A 24,598-nucleotide genomic window follows, 5' to 3' on the forward strand; every position below is an offset into this window, starting at 1 on the left:
TTTCATAATTGCACTCCGCTGGAGACAATTTCTTAGAGAAGAAACCACATGGATGCAAGGAACCGTCAGGTGTAGGACGTTTAGACAAGAGGGCACCTACTCCAGTCTCAGACGCATCGACCCCAAGAACGAAAGACAGAACAGGGTTAGGATGAGCAAGAACTGGAGCGGCAGCAAAGGCAGTCTTAAGACTATCAAAGGACTTAATGGCATTTGGTGTCTTTTTTTATCCTAATTTACATCAGACTAAGTGAGAGGCCCTCTTTCAAGGAGCGCTTGCAGAAGCCTCCTGTTCCGTTGTCTCCTACGTGTTCGTTCCCACCCATGCTTCCCTCTCCTCCCATGCCTCCTGGTCCCGAGTCACCAGGTACTGCTGAGCCGATGCAGTTGGGATTCACGTGTCTCTCCACGGAGGAGAGGGCCTTTTGGAGGAAGGAGGGGCTCTGCCTCTATTGTGGGTTACAGGGCCACCTTTTGAAGTCTTGTCCTACACGGCCAGGAAACGCTCACACCTAAGGTCCTGTCGGGGGCAGACCTTGGGTGGTTTATCCTTGTCCCCGGAACCGATAAAGGAGAAACCTTTGGTCATGGTTGTCCTTTCCTGGGTGGACTCCTCCATAGTCACCCAGGCTCTTGGTGACTCCGGTGCTGCGGGCTATTTCATTGACAGTGCTTTTGTATCAAAATCACTCCATTCCTGTTTTGCCTCAGTTCGTTCCGCTTGCTATTGAGGCCATTGATGGCAGGCCCCTTCAGCCCGTACTCGTTACTCATGAAACTGCTCCGTTATCCATTGTTGTTGGGGCTCTCCATATTGCAACCCTCCAGTTCCAGGTGATAAACTCTCCACATTTTCCAGTTGTTCTGGGTTATCCCTAGCTCCAAAAGCACAATCCCAGTCTCGACTGGCGCAGGTCCGAAATTTTGTCTTGGTCTCCGCAATGTATTTCCACTTGTCTTCGGAAACCAGTTAAAGTCTTGTGCACTTCTTCTGTATCTCAATTGCCAGAGGAGTACCGAGAGTTCCTAGACATTTTTGACAAGGTGCGTGCTGGTACGTTGCCTCCTCACTGGTCTTACGATTGTGCCATAGACCTGCAACCTGGAGCCATTCCTCCTCAGGGCTGGGTTTACTCTCTGTCTGTTTCAGAGAATTGTGCTATGGAGGAGTATGTTGCCGATGCTCTGTCACTGGGGATTATCCACAAATCCTGCTCTCCTGCAGGAGCTGGCTTCTTCTTTATGAAGAAAAAGGGTGGCGAGTTAAGACCATGCATCGATTATAGGGGTCTTAATCGTCTTACCATTAAGAATGCTTACCCTATTCCGCTCATTACGGAACTCTTTGACCGACTCAAGAGAACTACGGTCATTACTAAACTTGATTTGAGAGGAGCGTACGATCTCGTTAGGATCAAGGAGGGCCACAAATGGAGAACAGCATTTAACACCAGGAGCGGGCATTATGAGTATCTTGTAATGCTCTTTGGCCTATGTAATGCTCCTGCTGTTTTCCAGGAATTTATTAATGATGTCCTACGAGATATGTTGCAACAGTGTGTTGTGGTGTACATAGACAACATCCTCATAGACTCACCCACACTTGAGGCTCATCGTTCTGATGTTACGCGGGTTCTTCAGAGACTACGTGAGAACGGCCTGTTTTGTAAACTCGAGAAATGTGAGTTCCATCAGACTCAAGTAACATTCCTAGGTTATGCTATCTCCGTTGCAGGGTTCTCCATGGATACTGACAAGTTATCTGCAGTTCTGCAGTGGCCTCGCCCAGTTGGTCTTCGGTCTATTCAACGTTTTTTGGGGTTCGCCAATTACTATAGAAAGTTTATTAAAAACTTTTCTTCCTTGGTCAAACCTATCACAGACATGACCCGTAAAGAGAATGATCCACTCCATTGGTCACCTACTGCCATTAAGGCCTTTGATAGTCTTAAGACTGCCTTTGCTGCTGCTCCATTTCTGGCTCATCCTAACCCTGTCCTGCCTTTTGTTCTTGAGGTCGATGCGTCTGAGACTGGAGTAGGTGCCCTCTTGTCTCAACATCCTATGCCTGACGGTTCCTTGCATCCGTGTGGTTTCTTCTCTAAGAAATTGTCTCCAGCGGAGTGCAATTATGAAATTGCAGACAGGGAATTACTGGCCATAATTTTGGCACTCAAGGAATGGAGGCATCTTCTCGAGGGTACTAGCGTGCCAGTGCTCATTTTTACTGACCACAAGAATTTAACTTATCTATCTGAAGCAAAACGTTTGTCGCCCTGACATGCCAGATGGGTGCTATTTTTGTCTTGGTTTAATTTTGTGGTCTCTTACCTGCCTGGTAGTAAGAATGTTAGGACTGATGCCCTCTCTCGACAATTTTCGCCTCTGTCCAAGGAGGAGTCTGTACCTACTCCAGTTATACCTCCTGACCATATTTTGTCTACCATACGTACTAATTTGACTTCTCCCTTGGGGGAGGAGATCCTGGCTGCACAAACCAATGCACCTCCTGAGAAACCTAGTGGTAAGTGTTTTGTTCCTGAGAATCTTCAAACTAAACTTTTGCACACTTACCACTATCCTAAAGCCGCAGGTCACCCAGGCAAGAACCAAATGATTTGATCTGTCACTCGATAATTCTAGTGGCCAGGTCTTCGTTCTGATGTTGCTGTGTATGTTGCCTCCTGCTCTGTTTGTGCACAGAATAAGACTCCTCGACGTCTTCCTATACATCTTCTTCAACCTATTGCTAATGGTGAGCATCCTTGGACACATCTTCCCATGGACTTCATTGTTGAGCTCCCTGTTTCCAATGGCAATACTGTTATCCTTATGGTGGTTGACCGTTATTCTAAAATGTCAAATTGCATTCCCTTGAAGAAGTTGCCTACCGCTCAGGAACTTGCTTCAATTTGCCCGGGAGGTCTTCCGTTTACATGGGTTACCCAAGGAGATAGTGTCGGAAAGGGGTAGCTAGTTTGTCTCCAGATTTTGGAGTTCCTTTTGTGCTCAAATGGGGATCCAGCTTTCCTTCTCCTCAGCATTTCACCCTCAATCCAATGGGGCTGCAGAACGGTCTAATCAAGCTCTGGAACAGTTCCTCTGTTGCTATGTCTCAGATCACCACAATAATTGGTCTGAACTGTTACCTTTTGGCAGAGTTTGCTCGTAATAGTGCTATTAATGCTTCCTCCAAGTTATCCCCGTTCATGGCGAATTATGGGTTTCAACCATCCTTGTTGCCCGATTCATTCATGTCTCTTTGGAGGAGCATCTCCGGCAACTCCGTTCCACGTGGGTGCAAATTAAGGACTGCCTTCATCGTTCTATGCAGCGCCAAAAGTTCCAGGCTGATCGTAGGCGTCTGCCCGTGCCTTCCTACCAGGTTGGTGAGAGAGTTTGTCCTCCCGCAACTTGAACCTTCGTGTGCCTTCAAATAAACTGGCTCCCCGTTATGTTGGTCCTTTTTGAATACTCCGATGGGTCAATCCAGTGGCCTACACTCTTGACCTTCCTCCTGCAATGTGCATCTCCAATGTCTCCCTCTTGAAACCATTGGTTTATAATCAGTTTACCACTGTGTTGCTTTGTCCGCGTCCTATCTTTGTTGACAACCATGAGGAGTATGAGGTCAGCAGCATTATTGACTCTCGCATGTCCAGGGGCCGCGTACAGTATTTGGTTCACTGGGTGGGCTACGGTCTGGAGGAGTGTTCATGGGTTCCCTCATTGCTCCCGCCCTCCCCTGTGCCTTCCATGCCCGTTTCCCCAATAAGCCTTTTGTCCTCCCGCGGGGAGGGGTCGTTGAGGGGACGGTACTGTAAGGGTTTTTTCCATGTTTTGTTTGCCATGTGCTGCTGGCAGCCATTTTACTCCTCTTCCTGACTCTGGTGCCTACTGTGTGATGCTTCTCATTTCCTGCACTTCCTTTTATGGCCAGACTGGTATACATCATCCGTGTGAGACAGGATGCAGTCTCAGAATTTTGATGTCATCACTTATTTTTTAAAGGGCCTCTGTTCAGTATGCTTTGCCCTTGCGTTGTCTCAGACCTGTTTTTGAGAGCTCCTGTGTATTACCTGGCTGTCTGACGTCTCTCCTGGTTCCTGATGCCTGGCTTGTTCCCGACTCTGCTGTTCTCCTTGTTCCTGATTCCGGCTCGTCTGAATACTCGCTTTGGCTCCTGACTTGGCTTGTCTGACTACCAGCTTTTGTTTTGATTCCTGGCTTGTTATTTGATTTGTGTTATTTTTATTATTTTTTGCTATTAATAAAGGTGTGATTATTTTTGCACTTCTCGTCTCAGTCTGATTCCTGGCACCCTGACATATATATAAAGATCCTCCACAAAAGTAGGCACTCACTGGTCTTGTATAAAACGTATATATTTATTTAATCCATTAAAAAAGGTTACATGACGTTTCGGTACATTCCTGTACCTTTATCAAATGTGACCGCAATTTCAAGAACAAAAAATATAAAAACCTACTAACAAGCTTACCTACATCCACCTCCTAAATACCCCCAGTGTTAACTGGACTGCCGCCACGTTGCAGTGAAAGGAGTCGGCGTCTGACGTCATCGAAAAGCGCATCACTATGCGCAACGTCATTACAGAGGTGCCGAGATCTCCATGGTAACCCATATCAACATACCGGCCCGTGCGGCTATTCCAGTGAAGAGTGTTATTCCAATTGTAATGCTGCAATTAGTTATAGATGCGATCAGCATACCAAACTTACTGTTACTCACGCATCATATTCAATTACGGCTCCAATGTCTCTACAAGTAACTTAATGCAGCTACAATGTAAAATAACATAATATGTGTGATAAAATACTAAGTAAAAAATTCACAAGTGTGACAAATCACTATTATTACCAAAAACATGATTTAACTGCAACTGACTATGTTTTTCATTACAAGATGACTTATTACAGGACACTATATTCTACCAATAGACATTCCTTCATGTCTGGTCAAATATGATAGAAACATAGGAATTGCAGTGAGACCCTTTGTGGACTATAGTTAATTACTATCATGTATATCAATTAGTGTTCAGCGTATCAATAGAAGGGGCTATTGATACGCTGAACACTAATTGATATACATGATAGTAATTGACTTTACCAACATGTCTACATCATTTCCATGGATCTATAGTCCACAATGGGTCTCACTGTAATTCCTATGTTTCTATCATATTTGACCAGACATGAAGGAATGTCTATTGGTAGAATTTAGGAGGTGGATGTAGGTAAGCTTGTTAGTAGGTTTTTATATTTTTTGTTCTTGAAATTGCGGTCACATTTGATAAAGGTACAGGAATGTACCGAAACGTCATGTAACCTTTTTTAATGGATTAAATAAATATATACGTTTTATACAAGACCAGTGAGTGCCTACTTTTGTGGAGGATCTTTGTATTATGGTTAGTAGTGCACCTTGGCAGCTGGATCATGTAAGATTGTGCTTTCCTTAACTTGGATCGTATATATATATATATATATATATATATCTATATACACACACACAAAAAAAAGTATGGGCTGGCGCTAAAGATAGCTCAGTACCTGAGTAATTTAATGGATAAGTGGTTCAAAAGAACGCCACTAGTTAATTGCAAGAAATACAGTGTGTGTATATGTTTAGTTACATCATATTTTATATGTGTTATATATATATATATATATATATATATATATATATATATATATATATATATATATATAGTATATTGTATATAAAACCTAGTATATTAATACATAGCAACATACATACAAAACATGCTTAACATTTCTAAAAAAAGAGTCCTGTTTAAAATATATTTATTAAAAATCAACAAATTAATTTAAAACTTCTTAAAAAGTTCAATCCCAATAAGTGAAAAACGTCAAGCAGAAAATAATCCGGCACCCTATCAGATGTGCACTTACTTTTACAGACCTCAATCAGTATGAGGTAAGTAGATGGTGTATATAATCAAATGCCTCCCGGAGTATAGATCCAGCCGTTGATGTGTGATGCAAACTGGTCAGGTTTTGCTGTATTGGTGTCAGAAACATCCAGGCACTCCCAAACACTCTCCAAAGTTGGTTCCCTCAGTATTCAATTGGCGAGTTTATGCTGCTGACAGATTGTTGAACGGAGTCCAGTTATTTTAAGGAATTTGGTTTAATTGGATTCCGTTCAACAATCTGTCAGCAGCATAAACTCGCCAAGACAGAAAGAGAAACGAAATAAGAAACTCCAGGGCGGTGAATGAAATAGAAGTGCTACTTGTAAACCCAATGACGTGTGTACAGAACAGGGTCACGCACACCAGTCCAATGAATTGTTAACGAATTGAATACTGAGGGAACCAACTTTGGAGAGTGTTTGGGAGTGCCTGGAAGTTTCTGACACCAATACAGCAAAACCTGACAAGTTTGCATCACACATCAACGGCTGGATCTGTACTCCGGGAGGCATTTGATTATATATACCATCTACTTACCTCATACTGATTGAGGTGTGTAAAAGTAAGTGCACATCTGATAGGGTGCCGGATCACTTTCTGCTGGACATTTTTCACTTATTGGGATTGAACTTTTTAAGAAGTTTTAAATTAATTTGTGGATTTTTAATATATATATTTTGTATGTATGTTGCTATGTATTAATATGCTAGGTTTTATATACAATATACCCTATATATATAACACATATAAAATATGATGTAACTAAACATATACATATACACACTGTGTATTTCTTGCAATTTACTAGTGGCGTTCTTTTGAACCACTTATTCATTAAATTACTCAGGTACTGAGCCATCTTTAGCGCCACCCCATACCTTTTTTGTATATCTATTACCAAAATAAGTTAGAGGGACTTATTTGAGTTTTGAGATATATTTTTACCTTGAACCAATATACTTTACAGAGACAGTGACTTTTTGAGGTGAGGGCGCTTTTGGGGCTTGTCTGAGGACAACTGTTGTCATCAGATATTCTATTATTGTTATATTATATATATAAGAGAGGAAGAGAGGAAGGGACGCTGTTTGTCCCGAAACGTCACACAATAAAGATTGGATTTATCACTGATGTCTGCAGTCCAGTGAGTGCTTAATTCTTTGAACCTTTGTATACCTGGTAAAGCACCCTGGCAAGTTGAAGTTTGTTGGTGAGAGTGCATATATAATATATATATATGTGTGTGTATGTACAGTATGTATGTATGTGTGTGTGTATGTATGGGTGTGTGTGTATTTGTGTGTGTGTGTATATATATATATATATATATATATATATATATATATCTCAAACCTGTCTTCAGTCCGACCCTCCTATAGACATCCGCCTGGGTGTAATGATAAGGTGCTACAATCCAAGAAAAGATTGCATTCTCAGGTCTTTTAAACAAAGAAAATCACTCTTTAATGTAACGTTTTCGGGGACTATGAAGGGGACAAGATAAGGTACTAGGGAGGGGACTCTGTGGGTGCGTGTATAATATTATAAGTCTGTATTTAAGGTACTGTTCAGGGGGCTGTGTGTGTGAAAATCCCAACACATTATAACCTAAACATGCTAAATTAAAATCTTTAACCTTCCTGTCACAAAATACCATAACCCTCTGACCTGATCCACTATCACAATCAGCCCTACTTGCAAACTCCTTTTTACAAAATGCTCTAACCATACCGTCATGAACCCTCAATAACTATTAACCCTAACTGTAGCCTTCCTCAATGTAAAATATTTTAACCCTGGTGTCCTGAACCAACCCACCCCAATTATCTTTAATGGTCGCAAGCCCTCTGCTAAATACTCTAACAATGTGTTCTAAACTAGACATGTGCAGTTACTTACAATTCCAGCAGTCATATGAATCATGGGGTACCACCAACAGAAACAGGTTCAATCTTCTCAAGTTCCTCACCATGTTTTAAGTTGACTAAGGGGTCATCCCTTTTTTTTATATTTTATATATATATATATATATATATATATATATATATATATATATATATTATATATATATATATATATATATTTATATATATATATATATATATATATATATTTATATATATATATATATATATATATATATAATTTTTTTTTTAAATAACCCTGATTGATAACACAGGTCAACACTGATTTTATCGCCAATGATATTAGATCGATTCTAGGGAACTTTGTGTCATGGATTCCAACATGGCATTAGTTTTTCGAGATTATCTCTTCAATTAGAGACAATGGATGCCCCCATTAAAATACATAAAAAAAATACAAAACATGTAATGATCAGGGGTATCCTACCCACAAATCAGATGGAAACTGTCTCAAATCATACAAATACTTAATGGCGTTGTATTCAGTACAATAAAAAGCAACTTTCTAATTTACTCTTAAAAAAAGCAGGAATGTAAGCTTAGGAGCCGGCCCATTTTTGTTCCAGCACCTGGGTAGCACTTGTTTATTTGTGGTTAAAGGGACAGTAAACTTAAAAAATAATGTTATATAATTTGGCACATAGTTCAGAATTATATAACATTATCTTAACGTCAGCATTCAAAATCAAAAGCTTTGAGAAATTTTGGCTATCAAAGTTGCACTTACCTGGTCTTCTCATCAAGTCTTGATTTTCTAAAGCGTTTTGCACCAATGAGCTGAATGTAGCTTGCTCCCGCTACCAGATTGAGAGCAAACTTCATTCAGTTCAATGAAGCGCTTTTGAAAATCAAGACCTGATTAGAAGAGCCTGGAGAGGAGACCGGGTAAGTGCAACTTTGATAGCCAAAATCTCTCCAAGCTTTTGATTTTAAAAGCTGCCGCACTATGTGAAGAATTATATAACATTATTTTTTAGATTTACTGTCCCTTTTAAATATACCAACATTTTTAAAATTGGCGAGGATGTTTTGCACCAAGTCTTCATAATCGTGGTTAACCAAGAAGTTCTTGACAACTGAGACATAACTGCACCAGGCAGAAGATTCAACATCATTCATGTGAAATTCGAATCATTGAAGTTACGAATTTGAGGACCATCAAAGAATTCCTGCTGTTGCTTTTCCAAAACTCAGTCCAATGAACGATCTACAAATGTATTTGAAGCAATCACCATCTCTGTCCAAGGCCTCAACAATCATCAGTCCAAGCTTGATATGGAGTAGTGGGAGAATTGTTTTTTCTCTGTCAACCAATGTTCAATGCATGTGATGTTTCCTCTTGAAGGCCATGTCACTTTTTCAAATGATCTTGTTTCGCCCTATTTTTCCACAGGCAGAAGCAAAAAGTTCACCATCTTTAGATCAACACAAATAGACCACTGGTGCTCATGATAACAGAGCTTCGGCGACAGAGCTTCGGATATTTTCATATTCTTCTTTAAGTTTAGTTGAATGAGCAATTGGAAGAGATGCATAGCAGTTACCATTGTGCTATAAAACAAATTTCAAGCTACTGGTGGAATATGAAATTATATGCAATGGATAAACTTGCGAAACAATGTTAAAGATAAGATTAGATCAAATATTACATTAAAAACAATGTTAGAGTAAAAAGACAGACCAAACTCTGCTTCATATATGTCAGCAGTCACAGGTTGTATTTGGGGTTAAATCATAATTTGAGGGGTATTCATTATTTAAAAAACTAGAGCCAAGTCAACAAAACTGATGTCAGTGGATGGAGGTCGTAAGAGGACTGTGGTGTTTTTTTGGCTTCTGTAATTTTAACCTGAACTGTAAATAGGTGGCCAATTTTCAAAATTAGGAGACCACCCACCCTCTTCAGATTGGTTGAAATAATTATAGGGGTTTGCATGAGGAAAGGTCCTTACTTTGCTCTGTAGGTGTTTCTAGTTAAAGCCTCTTACTGATTTTTGTTTTAAGGTACAAATGGACTTTGATGAAGTTGCAATATATTTTTCTGAGGACGAGTGGGATTTTTTAACTGAAGAACAAAAAGAGCTTTATAAGGATGTGATGCTGGATAATTACTGGACCCTTAGGTCTCTAGGTGAGAACTGATATTACTGTATAGAAAATGGTACACACATGCGAGGCATATCAAGTTGACTCAGTTTACTTTGGCATTACATCTGAATGTGTCTTATAACAATCATATGTTTGTGTGTTCCCAACTGCTTAACACATAAGTAAAAAGTATTATAAGATATAAATACCATTTAGTAAGTGCTCATCCTGAATGGTGAAGGGAATATCTGTATGAAGAGTAAAGGCTGTGGCTCACAAGATATGATGGTGAGATGATGGGAAGGTAAGGACTGAAACCTGCGATAGAGGAAGTGATATATTATTATGAGATTATTATAAGGTAAGGACTGTGAATCACAATAGAGGAAGTGAGATATAGTGAGATGATAAAAAGGTAATGACTCTGACTCATGATAGAGGAAGTGAGATGATGAGAAGGTAAGGACTGTGTGACTCATGATCGAGGAAGTAATATATTATGGTGAGGTGATGAGAAGGTACGGACTGTGTGACTTATGATTGAGGAAATTACATTGTGGTGAGATGATGGGAAGGTAAAGACTGATGCATGATAGAGGAAGTGAGATATTGTGGTGAGATGATGGGAAGGTAAAGACTGTGACTCATGATTGAGGAAATGAGATATTGTGGTGAGATGATGGGAAGGCAAAGACTGTGACTCATGATTGAGGAAGTGAGATATTATGGTGAGTTGATGAGAAGGTAAGGAATGAGATATTATGGGATGGTAAGGACTGTGACTCTTAATAGAGGAAGTAGTAAATTATTGTGAGATGATGAGAAAACAAGGACAGTGACTCACTGTAGAAGAAGTGAAATATGATGAGTTGATGGGAAGGTAATGACTGTGACTCATGGTGGAAGAAGTGAGATATGATGAGACGAGAAAGTAAGGACAGTGACACAGGGTAGAAGAAGTGAGATATGATGAGATGATGGGAAGGTAAGGACAGTAACTCACTGTAGAAGAAGTGATATATGATGGGGAGGTAAGGACTGTGACTCAGGTTAGAAGAAGTGAGATGATGAGAAGGTAAGGACTGTGTGACTCATGATTGAGGAGTGACATATGGTGACTGAGATGATGAGAAGGTAAGGACTGCATGACTCATGATTGAGGAAGTGAGACATCGTGGTGAGATGATGGGAATGTAAGGACTGTGTGACTCTTGATTGAGGAAGTGAGATATTGTGGTGAGATGTTGGGAAGGTAAGGACTGTGACATTTGATAAAGGAAATTAAATATTATTGTGAGATTATAGGACGACAAGGACTGACTTGATAGAGGAAGTAAGAAATTATTGTGAGATATTGAGAAGGTGAGAACAGTGACTCACGGTGAGATATGAGATGATGGGAAGTTAAGGACAGTGACTCACGGTAGAAGTGAGATATGATTAGAAGCTAAGGAAAGTAACTCATGGTAGAAAAAGTGAAATTTGATGAGATGAATGGAAGGAAAGGACTGTGACTCACAACAGAGGAAGTTTTTCGTTTCCTAACTATTGTACGTAGTTGCCTAACACACCACCTTTGGGTAAAGGTTGTGGCTTCTGATGAATGGTTAGTGATGTTTAGGCATAGCAAGTAAAGACTTTGACTCAGATTATTACAGTTCATAAGGCCAGGAGCAATTATCAACAAGTCTCCCCATAATACAGGGGTAAATCACAGAAAAGGCTTAATTTCTCTTGTTAAGTGTATCCAGTCCACGGATCATCCATTACTTGTGGGATATTCTCCTTCCCAACAGGAAGTTGCAAGAGGATCACCCACAGCAGAGCTGCTATATAGCTCCTCCGCTCACTGCCATATCCAGTCATTCTCTTGCAACTCTCAACTAAGATGGAGGTCGTAAGAGGACTGTGGTGTTTTATACTTGGTTTATTTCTTCAATCAAAAGTTTGTTATTTTTATATGGTACCGGAGTGTACTGTTTATCTCAGGCAGTATTTAGAAGAAGAATCTGCCTGCGTTTTCTATGATCTTAGCAGAAGTAACTAAGATCCTTTGCTGTTCTCACATATTCTGAGGAGTGAGGTAACTTCAGAGGGGGAATAGCGTGCAGGTTTTCCTGTAATAAGGTATGTGTAGTTAAAATATTTTTCTAGGGATGGAATTAGCTAGAAAATGCTGCTGATACTGAAGTAATGTAAGTAAAGCCTTAAATGCAGTGATAGCGACTGGTATCAGGCTTATTAATAGAGATACATACTCTTATAAAAGTGTATTTTAAAACGTTTCCTGGCATGTTTAATCGTTTTTTACATATGTTTGGTGATAAAACTTATTGGGGCCTAGTTTTTCTTTCATGTAATTAGCAAGAGTCCATGAGCTAGTGACGTATGGGATATACATTCCTACCAGGAGGGGCAAAGTTTCCCAAACCTCAAAATGCCTATAAAATACACCCCTCATCACACCCACAAATCAGTTTTACAAACTTTGCCTCCCGTGGAGGTGGTGAAGTAAGTTTGTGCTAGATTCTTCGTTGATATGCGCTTCGCAGCAGGCTGGAGCCCGGTTTTCCTCTCAGTGTGCAGTGAATGTCAGAGGGATGTGAAGAGAGTATTGCCTATTTGAATTCAATGATCTCCTTCTACGGGATCTATTTCATAGGTTTTCTGTTATCGGTCGTAGAGATTCATCTCTTACCTCCCTTTTCAGATTGACGATATACTCTTATATATACCATTACTTCTACTGATTCTCGTTTCAGTACTGGTTTGGCTTTCTACTACATGTAGATGAGTGTCCTGGGGTAAGTAAGTCTTATTTTTTGTGACACTCTAAGCTATGGTTGGGCACTTTTATATAAAGTTCTAAATATATGTGTTTAAACATTTATTTGCCTTGATTCAGGATGTTCAATATTCCTTTTTTCAGACAGTCAGTTTCATTATTTGGGATAATGCATATGAATAATAAATTTCTCTTACCTTAAATTTGACTTTTTCCTGTGGGCTGTTAGGCTCGCGGGGGTTGAAAATGCTTCATTTTATTGCGTCATTCTTGGCGCGGACTTTTTTGACGCAAAAAAATTTCTTTGTCATTTCCGGCGTCATACTTGTCGCCGGAAGTTGTTTGTGTTTGCGTCATTTTTTTGACGTTTTTGCGCCAAAGATGTCAGCGTCGCCGGATGTGGCGTCATTCTTGGCGCCAAAAGCATTTAGGCGCCAAATAATGTGGGCGTCTTTTTTGGCGCTAAAAATTATGGGCGTCATTATTGTCTCCACATTATTTAAGTCTCGTTGTTTTTTGCTTCTGGTTGCTAGAAGCTTGTTCATTGGCATTTTTTCCCATTCCTGAAACTGTCATTTAAGGAATTTGATAAATTTTGCTTTATATGTTGTTTTTTCTATTACATATTGCAAGATGTCTCAGATTGATCCTGAATCAGAAGCTACTTCTGGAAAATCGCTGCCTGATGCTGGATCTACCAAAATGAAGTGCATTTGTTGAAAACTTGTGGTAACTGTTCCTCCGGCTGTTGTTTGTGATGAATGTCATGATAAACTTGCTAATGCAGATAATATTTCCTTTAGTAATGTTCCATTACCTGTTGCTGTTCTATCAACATCTAATACTCAGGGTGTTCCTGTTAACATAAGAGATTTTGTTTCTAAGTCTATTAGGAAGGCTATGTCTGTTATTCCTCCTTCCAGTAAACGTAAAAGGTCTTTTAAAACTTCTCATTTTTCAGATGAATTTTTAAATGAACATCATCATTCTGATTCTGTTTCTGATGATGATTTTTCTGGTTCAGAGGATTCTGTTTCAGAGATTGACACTGATAAATCTTCATATTTATTTAAAATGGAATTTATTCGTTCTTTACTTAAAGAAGTCTTAATTGCATTAGAAATAGAGGAATCTGGTCCTCTTGATACTGAATCTAAACGTTTAAATACGGTTTTTAAACCTCCTGTAGTTATTCCGGAAGTTTTTTCCGTCCCTGATACTATTTCTGAAGTAATTTTCAGGGAATGGAATAATCTGGGTAATTCATTTACTCCTTCTAAAAGGATTAAGAAATTGTATCCTGTGCCATCTGACAGATTAGAGTTTTGGGACAAAATCCCTAAGGTGGATGGGGCTATCTCTACTCTTGCTAAACGTACTACTATTCCTATGGCAGATAGTACTTCCTTTAAGGATCCTTTAGATAGGAAAATTGAATCCTTTCTAAGAAAAGCTTATTTATGTTCAGGTAATCTTCTTAGGCCTGCTATATCTTTGGCGGATGTTGCTGCAGCTTCAACTTTCTGGTTGGAGGCTTTAGCACAACAAGTAACAGATCATAATACTCATAGCATTGTTAATCTTCTTCAACATGCTAATAACTTTATTTGTGATGCCATCTTTGATATCATTAGGGTTGATGTCAGGTGTATGTCTTTAGCTATTTTAGCTAGAAGAGCTTTATGGCTTAAAACTTGGAATGCTGATATGTCTTCTAAGTCAACTTTGCTTTCCCTTTCTTTCCAAGGTAATAAAATGTTTGGTTCACAGTTCGATTCTATAATTTCAACTGTTACTGGGGGGAAAGGAACTTTTTTTACCACAGGATAAAAAATCTAAAGGTAAATATAGGGCTGCTAATCGTTTTCGTTCCTTTCGTCAGAATAAGGAACAAAAGCCTGATCCTTCCTCTACAGGAACGGTTTCTGTTTGGAAACCATCTCCAGTCTGGAATAAATCCAAGCCTTTTAGAAAGCCAAAGCCAGCTCCCAAGTCCACATGAAGGTGCGGCCCTCATTCCAGCCCAGCTGGTAGGGGGCAGATTACGATTTTTCAAAGAAATTTGGATCAATTCGATTCACAGTCTTTGGATTCAGAACATTGTTTCACAAGGGTACAGAATAGGTTTCAAGATAAGGCCTCCTGCAAGAAGATTTTTTCTATCTTGCGTTCCAATAAATCCAGTGAAGGCTCAAGTGTTTCTGAAATGTGTTTCAGATCTAGAGTTGGCTGGAGTAATTGTGCCAGTTCCAGTTCTGGAACAGGGTCTGGGGTTTTACTCAAATCTATTCATTGTACCAAAGAAGGAGAATTCCTTCAGACCAGTTCTGGATTTAAAAATATTGAATCGTTATGTAAGAATACCAACATTCAAAATGGTAACTATAAGGACTATTCTGCCTTTTGTTCAGCAAGGGCATTATATGTCCACAATAGATTTACAAGATGCATATCTGCATATTCCGATTCATCCAGATCATTTTCAGTTTCTGAGATTCTCTTTTCTATACAAGCATTACCAGTTTGTGGCTCTGCCGTTTGGCCTAGCAACAGCTCCAAGGATTTTTACAAAGGTTCTCGGTGCCCTTCTATCTGTAATCAGAGAACAGGGTATTGTGGTATTTCCTTATTTGGACGATATCTTGGTACTTGCTCAGTCTTCACATTTAGCAGAATCTCATACGAATCGACTTGTATCGTTTCTTCAAGAACATGGTTGGAGGATCAATTTACCAAAGAGTTCATTGATTCCTCAGACAAGGGTAACCTTTTTAGGTTTCCAAATAGATTCAGTGTCCATGACTTTGTCTCTGACGGACAAGAGACGTCTAAAATTGGTTTCAGCTTGTCGAAACCTTCAGTCTCAATCATTCCCTTCGGTAGCCTTATGCATGGAAATTCTAGGTCTTATGACTGCTGCATCGGACGCGATCCCTTTTGCTCGTTTTCACATGCGACCTCTTCAGCTCTGTATGCTGAACCAGTGGTGCAGGGATTATACAAAGATATCACAATTAATATCTTTAAAACCGATTGTACGACACTCTCTGACGTGGTGGACAGACCACCATCGTTTAGTTCAGGGGGCTTCTTTTGTTCTTCCGACCTGGACTGTGATCTCAACAGATGCAAGTCTGACAGGTTGGGGAGCTGTATGGGGGTCTCTGACAGGGCAGGGGGTTTGGGAATCTCAGGAGGCGAGATTACCAATCAACATTTTGGAACTCCGTGCGATTTTCAGAGCTCTCAGTCGTGGCCTCTTCTAAAGAGAGAGTCGTTCATTTGTTTTCAGACGGACAATGTCACAACCGTGGCATATGTCAATCATCAAGGAGGGACTCACAGTCCTCTGGCTATGAAAGAAGTATCTCGAATACTTGCATGGGCGGAATCCAGCTCCTGTCTAATTTCTGCGGTTCACATCCCAGGTATAGACAATTGGGAAGCGGATTATCTCAGTCGCCAGACATTACATCCGGGCGAATGGTCTCTTCACCCAGAGGTATTTCTTCAGATTGTTCAAATCTGGGGACTTCCAGAAATAGATCTGATGGCTTCTCATCTAAACAAGAAGCTTCATAGGTATCTTTCCAGATCCAGGGATACTCAGGCGGAAGCAGTGGATGCATTGTCACTTCCCTGGAAGTATCATCCTGCCTATATCTTTCCGCCTCTAGTTCTTCTTCCAAGAGTGATTTCCAAGATTCTAAAGGAGCGTTCGTTTGTTCTGCTGGTGGCTCCAGCATGGCCTCACAGGTTTTGGTATGCGGATCTTGTATGGATGGCTACTTGCCAACCATGGTCTCTTCCGTTAAGACCAGACCTTCTATCGCAAGGTCCTTTTTTCCATCAGGATCTCAAATCATTAAATTTGAAGGTATGGAGATTGAACAATTGATTCTCAGTCATAGAGGTTTCTCTGACTCCGTAATTAATACTATGTTACAGGCTCGTAAATCTGTGTCTAGGAAGATATATTATCGAGCCTGGAAGACTTACATTTCTTGGTGTTCTTCTCATCATTTTTCTTGGCATTCTTTTAGAATTCCTAGAATTTTACAGTTTCTTCAGGATGGTCTGGATAAAGGTTTGTCTGCAAGTTCCTTGAAAGGACAAATTTCTGCTCTTTCTGTGCTGTTTCACAGAAAGATTGCTAATCTTCCTGATATTCATTGTTTTGTACAGGCTTTGGTTCGTATAAAACCTGTCATTAAGTCAATTTCTCCTCCTTGGAGTTTGAATTTGGTTCTGGGGGCTCTTCAAGCTCCTCCGTTTGAACCTATGCATTCTCTGGATATTAAATTACTTTCTTGGAAAGTTTTGTTTCTTTTGGCCATCTCTTCTGCTAGAAGAGTTTCTGAATTATCTGCTCTTTCTTGTGAGTCTCCTTTTCTGATTTTTCATCAGGATAAGGCGGTGTTGCGAACTTCATTTAAATTTTTACCTAAGGTTGTGAATTCTAACAACATTAGTAGAGAAATTGTGGTTCCTTCATTGTGTCCTAATCCTAAGAATTCTAAGGAAAGATCGTTGCATTCTTTGGATGTAGTTAGAGCTTTGAAATATTGAAATATTATGTTGAAGCTACTAAAGATTTCAGAAAGTCTTCTAGTCTGTTATTTTTTCCGGTTCCAGGAAAGGTCAGAAGGCCTCTGCCATTTCTTTGGCGTCTTGGTTAAAGTCTTTGATTCATCATGCTTATGTTGAGTCGGGTAAAACTCCGCCTCAAAGGATTACAGCTCATTCTACTAGGTCAGTTTCTACTTCCTGGGCGTTTAGGAATAAAGCTTCGGTTGATCAGATTTGCAAAGCAGCAGCTTGGTCTTCTTTGCATACTTTTACTAAATTCTACCATTTTGATGTGTTTTCTTCTTCTGAAGCAGTTTTTGGTAGAAAAGTACTTCAGGCAGCTGTTTCAGTTTGATTCTTCATCTTATAATTTCAGTTTTTTTTCATTATAAGATTTAAACTTTATTTTGGGGTGTGGATTATTTTTCAGCGGAATTGGCTGTCTTTATTTTTATCCCTCCCTCTCTAGTGACTCTTGCGTGGAAGTTCCACATCTTGGGTATTTATTATCCCATACGTCACTAGCTCATGGACTCTTGCTAATTACATGAAAGAAAACATAATTTATGTAAGAACTTACCTGATAAATTCATTTCTTTCATATTAGCAAGAGTCCATGAGGCCCACCCTTTTTGTGGTGGTTATGATTTTTTTGTATAAAGCACAATTATTCCAATTCCTTATTTTTTATGCTTTCGCACCTTTTTCTTATCACCCCACTTCTTGGCTATTCGTTAAACTGATTTGTGGGTGTGGTGAGGGGTGTATTTATAGGTATTTTGAGGTTTGGGAAACTTTGCCCCTCCTGGTAGGAATGTATATATCCCATACGTCACTAGCTCATGGACTCTTGCTAATATGAAATAAATGAATTTATCAGGTAAGTTCTTACATAAATTATGTTTTTCCACATGGCTGGCTTGAATTTTGCCTAGAAACAGTTCCCTGAGGCTTCCCACTGTTGTAATATGAGTGGGAGGGGCCTATTTTAGCGTTTTTTGCACAGCAAAAATTACAGACACAGACATCCAGCTTCTTCCTGCATGATCCAGGACTTCTCTGAAGGGCTCAAAAGGCTTCAAAAGTCGTATTGAGGAAGGTAAAAAGCCACAGTAGAGCTGTGGCAGTTGTTGTGACTGTTTAAAAAACATTTTTGTCATTTGTTATTCCGTTTTTGGTATTAAGGGGTTAATCATCCATTTGCAAGTGGGTGCAATGCTCTGCTAACTTATTACATACACTGTAAAAATTTCGTTAGTGTAACTGCATTTTTTCACTGTTATTTAAAAATTTTGGAAAATTTGTGTTTCTTAAAGGCGCAGTAACGTTTTTTATATTGCTTGTAAACTTGTTTTAAAGTGTTTTCCAAGCTTGCTAGTCTCATTGCTAGTCTGTTTAAACATGTCTGACACAGAGGAACCTACTTGTTCATTATGTTTGAAAGCCATGGTGGAGCCCCATAGGAGAATGTGTACTAAATGTATTGATTTCACCTTAAACAGTAAAGATCAGTCTTTATCTATAAAAGAATTATCACCAGAGGGTTCTGTCGAGGGGGAAGTTATGCCGACTAACTCTCCCCACGTGTCAGACCCTTCGCCTCCCGCTCAGGGGACGCACGCTAATATGGCGCCAATTACATCAGGGACGCCCATAGCGATTACCTTGCAGGACATGGCTGCAATCATGAATAATACCCTGTCAGAGGTATTATCTAGATTGCCTGAATTAAGAGGCAAGCGCGATAGCTCTGGGGTTAGGAGAGATACAGAGCGCGCAAATGCTGTTAGAGCCATGTCTGATACTGCGTCACAGTATGCAGAACATGAGGACGGAGAGCTTCAGTCTGTGGGTGACATCTCGGACTAGGGGAACCCTGATTCAGAGATTTCTAATTTTAAATTTAAGCTTGAGAACCTCCGTGTATTGCTTGGGGAGGTATTAGCTGCTCTGAATGACTGTAACACAGTTGCAATTCCAGAGAAATTGTGTAGGCTGGATAGATACTATGCGGTGCCGGTGTGTACTGACGTTTTTACTATACCTAAAAGGCTTACAGAAATTATTAGCAAGGAGTGGGATAGACCCGGTGTGCCCTTTTCCCCACCTCCTATATTTAGAAAAATGTTTCCAATAGACGCCACTACACGGGACTTATGGCAGACGGTCCCTAAGGTGGAGGGAGCAGTTTCTACTTTAGCAAAGCGTACCACTATCCCGGTTGAGGACAGTTGTGCTTTTTCAGATCCAATGGATAAAAAATTGGAGGGTTACCTTAAGAAAATGTTTATTCAACAAGGTTTTATTTTACAGCCCCTTGCATGCATTACGCCTGTCACTGCTGCGGCGGCATTCTGGTTTGAGGCCCTGGAAGAGGCCATCCAGACAGCTCCATTGAATGAAATTATGGACAAGCTTAGAACGCTTAAGCTAGCTAACTCATTTGTTTCTGATGCCATTGTTCATTTGACTAAACTAACTGCTAAGAATTCCGGATTCGCCATCCAGGCGCATAGGGCGCTATGGCTTAAATCCTGGTCAGCTGACGTGACTTCAAAGTCTAAATTACTCAACATTCCTTTCAAGGGGCAGACCTTATTCGGGCCTGGCTTGAAGGAAATTATTGCTTTTATTATCAAAACTTCTAAATGCTTGCCGTGTCCTTCATTCCATTCCACGCCCGTCAGTGGCTCAGTGCATTGGAGTAATCGGCTTAATGGAAGCGGCAATGGACATAGTGCCATTTGCGCGCCTGCATCTCAGACCGCTGCAATTATGCATGCTAAGTCAGTGGAATGGGGATTACTCAGATTTGTCCCCTCTACTAAATCTGGATCAAGAGACCAGAGATTCTCTTCTCTGGTGGCTTTCTCTGGTCCATCTGTCCAAGGGTACTTTTCGCAGGCCAGATTGGACGATTGTAACAACAGATGCCAGCCTTCTAGGTTGGGGCGCAGTCTGGAACTCCCTGAAGGCTCAGGGATCGTGGACTCAGGAGGAGAAACTCCTCCCAATAAATATTCTGGAGTTAAGAGCAATATTCAATGCTCTTCTAGCTTGGCCTCAGTTAGCAACACTGAGGTTCATCAGATTTCAGTCGGACAACATCACGACTGTGGCTTACATCAACCATCAAGGGGGAACCAGGAGTTTCCTAGCGATGTTAGAAGTCTCAAAGATAATTCGCTGGGCAGAGTCTCACTTGTGCCACCTGTCAACGATCCACATCCCAGGCGTAGAGAACTGGGAGGCGGATTTTCTAAGTCGTCAGACTTTTCATCCGGGGGAGTGGGAACTCCATCCGGAGGTGTTTGCTCAACTGGTCCATCGTTGGGGCAAACCAGAACTGGATCTCATGGCGTCTCGCCAGAACGCCAAGCTTCCTTGTTACGGATCCAGGTCCAGGGACCCGGGAGCAACGCTGATAGATGCTCTAGCAGCTCCTTGGTTCTTCAACCTGGCCTATGTGTTTCCACCGTTTCCTCTGCTCCCTCGACTGATTGCCAAAATCAAACAGAAGAGAGCATCAGTGATTCTGATAGCGCCTGCGTGGCCACGCAGGACCTGGTATGCAGACCTAGTGGACATGTCATCTCTTCCACCATGGACTCTGCCTCTGAGGCAGGACCTTCTAATACAAGGTCCTTTCAATCATCCAAATCTAATTTCTCTGAGACTGACTGCATGGAGATTGAACGCTTGATTCTATCAAGGCGTGGCTTCTCCGAGTCAGTCATTGATACCTTAATACAGGCTCGGAAGCCTGTCACCAGGAAAATCTACCATAAGATATGGCGTAAATATCTTTATTGGTGTGAATCCAAGAGTTACTCATGGAGTAAGGTTAGGATTCCTAGGATATTGTCCTTTCTCCAAGAGGGTTTGGACAAAGGCTTATCAGCTAGTTATTTAAAAGGACAGATATCTGCTCTGTCTATTCTTTTGCACAAGCGTCTGGCAGAAGTTCCAGACGTCCAGGCATTTTGTCAGGCTTTGGTTAGGATTAAGCCTGTGTTTAAAACTGTTGCTCCCCCGTGGAGCTTAAACTTGGTTCTTAAAATTCTTCAGGGAGTTCCGTTTGAACCCCTTCATTCCATTGATATTAAACTTTTATCTTGGAAAGTTCTGTTTTTGATGGCTATTTCCTCGGCTCGAAGAGTCTCTGAGTTATCTGCTTTACATTGTGATTCTCCTTATCTGATTTTTCATTCAGACAAGGTAGTTCTGCGTACCAAACCTGGGTTTTTACCTAAGGTGGTTTCTAACAGGAATATCAATCAAGAGATTGTTGTTCCATCATTGTGTCCTAATCCTTCTTCAAAGAAGAAACGTCTTTTGCATAATCTGGACGTAGTCCGTGCCTTGAAGTTTTACTTACAGGCTACTAAAGATTTTCGTCAAACATCTGCCCTGTTTGTCGTTTACTCTGGACAGAGGAGAGGTCAAAAAGCTTCGGCAATCTCTCTCTCCTTTTGGCTTCGGAGCATAATACGCTTAGCCTATGAGACTGCTGGACAGCAGCCCCCTGAAAGGATTACAGCTCATTCTACTAGAGCTGTGGCTTCCACCTGGGCCTTTAAAAATGAGGCCTCTGTTGAACAGATTTGCAAGGCTGCGACTTGGTCTTCGCTTCACACCTTTTCAAAATTTTACAAATTTGACACTTTTGCTTCTTCGGAGGCTGTTTTTGGGAGAAAGGTTCTACAGGCAGTGGTTCCTTCCGTTTAAGTTCCTGCCTTGTCCCTCCCATCATCCGTGTACTTTAGCTTTGGTATTGGTATCCCACAAGTAATGGATGATCCGTGGACTGGATACACTTAACAAGAGAAAACATAATTTATGCTTACCTGATAAATTTATTTCTCTTGTAGTGTATCCAGTCCACGGCCCGCCCTGTCCTTTTAAGGCAGGTCTAAATTTTAATTAATCTACAGTCACCACTGCACCCTATGGTTTCTCCTTTCTCGTCTTGTTTTGGTCGAATGACTGGATATGGCAGTGAGGGGAGGAGCTATATAGCAGCTCTGCTGTGGGTGATCCTCTTGCAACTTCCTGTTGGGAAGGAGAATATCCCACAAGTAATGGATGATCCGTGGACTGGATACACTACAAGAGAAATAAATTTATCAGGTAAGCATAAATTATGTTTTTTGCAGATTAAAAAAACATTTAGTTAAAGAGATATTAAACACCAAAATTATATTCCCTATATATTAATTCCTTAACGAAAATTAATGCAGCATTACAGTACACATTTTTTTTTTTACATTTTATTTGCTTATGCTGTAAATTTACTACTAGTGTGATTGCTTAGAACATAGCACATACTCATTTACATCTAGTGTGATTACTTACAGCAGCACATACTAATTTATAGCTAGTGTAATTACTTACAGCACATACTTATTTACATATAGTGTGAATACTTTCAGCACATACTTATTTACATCTAGTGTGATTACTTACAGCACATATTTATAGCTAGTTTGATTACTTACAGCACATACTTAGTTATTGCTAGTGTGATTACTTACAGCACATACTTATTTATAGCTAGTGTGATTACTTACAGCACATACTTATTTATAGCTAGTGTGATTACTTACAGCACATACTTAGTTATACCTAGTATGATTACTTACAGCACATACTTATTTATAGCTAGTGTGATTACTTACAGCACATACTCATTTATAGCTAGTGTGATTACTTACAGCACATACTTATTTATAGATAGTGTGATTACTTACAGCAGCACATACTCATTTATAGCTAGTGTGATTACTTACAGCAGCACATACTCATTTATAGCTAGTGTGATTACTTACAGCAGCACATACTTATTTATAGCTAGTGTGATTACTTACAGCACATATTTATAGCTAGTGTGATTACTTACAGCACATACTTATTTATAGCTAGTGTGATTACTTACAGCAGCACATACTCATTTATAGCTAGTGTGATTACTTACAGCAGCACATACTTATTTATAGCTAGTGTGATTACTTACAGCACATACTTATTTATAGCTAGTGTGATTACTTACAGCACATACTTATAGCTAGTGTGATTACTTACAGCAGCACATACTCATTTATAGCTAGTGTGATTACTTACAGCATATACTCATTTATAGCTAGTGGGATTACTTACAGCACATACTTATTTATAGCTAGTGTGATTACTTACAGCACATACTTATTTATAGCTAGTGTGATTACTTACAGCACATACTTATTTATAGCTAGTGTGATTACTTACAGCACATACTCATTTATAGCTAGTGTGATTACTTACAGCACATACTCATTTTTCGCTAGTGTGATTACTTACAGCACATACACATTTACATCTAATGTGATTACTTTTAGCACATACTCATTTATAGCTAGTGTGATTACTTACAGCACATACTCATTTATAGCTAGTGTGATTACTTACAGCATATACTCATTTATAGCTAGTGTGATTACTTACAGCACATACTTATTTATAGCTAGTGTGATTACTTACAGCACATACTTATTTATAGCTAGTGTGATTACTTACAGCACATACTTATTTATAGCTAGTGTGATTACTTACAGCACATACTTATTTATAGCTAGTGTGATTACTTACAGCACATACTTATTTATAGCTAGTGTAATTACTTACAGCCCATATTTATAGCTAGTGTGATTACTTACAGCACATACTTATAGTTAGTGTGAATACTTACAGCACATACTCATTTATAGCTAGTGTGATTACTTACAGCACATATTTATTTATAGCTAATGTGATTACTTACAGCTCATACTTATTTATAGCTAGTGTGATTACTTACAGCACATACTTATTTATAGCTAGTGTGATTACTTACAGCACATACTTATTTATAGCTAGTGTGATTACTTACAGCACATACTTATAGCTAGTGTGATTACTTACAGCACATACTTATAGCTAGTGTGATTACTTACAGCACATACTTATAGCTAGTGTGATTACTTACAGCACATACTTATTTATAGCTAGTGTGATTACTTACAGCACATACTTATTTATAGCTAGTGTGATTACTTACAGCACATACTCATTTACATCTAGTGTGATTGCTTAGACTAGTGCACATACTCATTTACATCTTGCGTGATTGCTTAGACTAGTGCACATGCTCATTTACATCTTGTGTGATTGCTTAGACTAGTGCACATGCCCATTTACATCTTGTGTGATTGCTTAGACTAGTGCACATGCTCATTTACATCTTGTGTGATTGCT

The 24,598-nt window shown here is 39.8% G+C and overlaps 1 protein-coding gene across 2 annotated transcripts in view; it reads left to right on the forward strand.

The window, feature by feature from the left end:
* Positions 1 to 24,598, forward strand: part of LOC128666136 (gastrula zinc finger protein XlCGF17.1-like) — a 190,812-nt gene that overhangs the window by 58,380 nt on the left and 107,834 nt on the right. The window contains exon 2 of one of the 2 annotated variants that reach the window (XM_053720561.1): positions 9,892 to 10,018. The exons of the other annotated variant lie outside the window; for it this stretch is intronic. Coding sequence (XP_053576536.1) covers positions 9,898 to 10,018 — 121 coding nt within the window. The 5' untranslated portion in view covers positions 9,892 to 9,897. The remainder of the gene's footprint in view (positions 1 to 9,891; positions 10,019 to 24,598) is intronic. 2 annotated transcript variants of the gene reach the window in all.

Source organism: Bombina bombina, chromosome 7 (assembly GCF_027579735.1).
Source record: "Bombina bombina isolate aBomBom1 chromosome 7, aBomBom1.pri, whole genome shotgun sequence".
In the NCBI taxonomy this organism is placed as follows: Eukaryota; Metazoa; Chordata; class Amphibia; order Anura; family Bombinatoridae; genus Bombina; species Bombina bombina.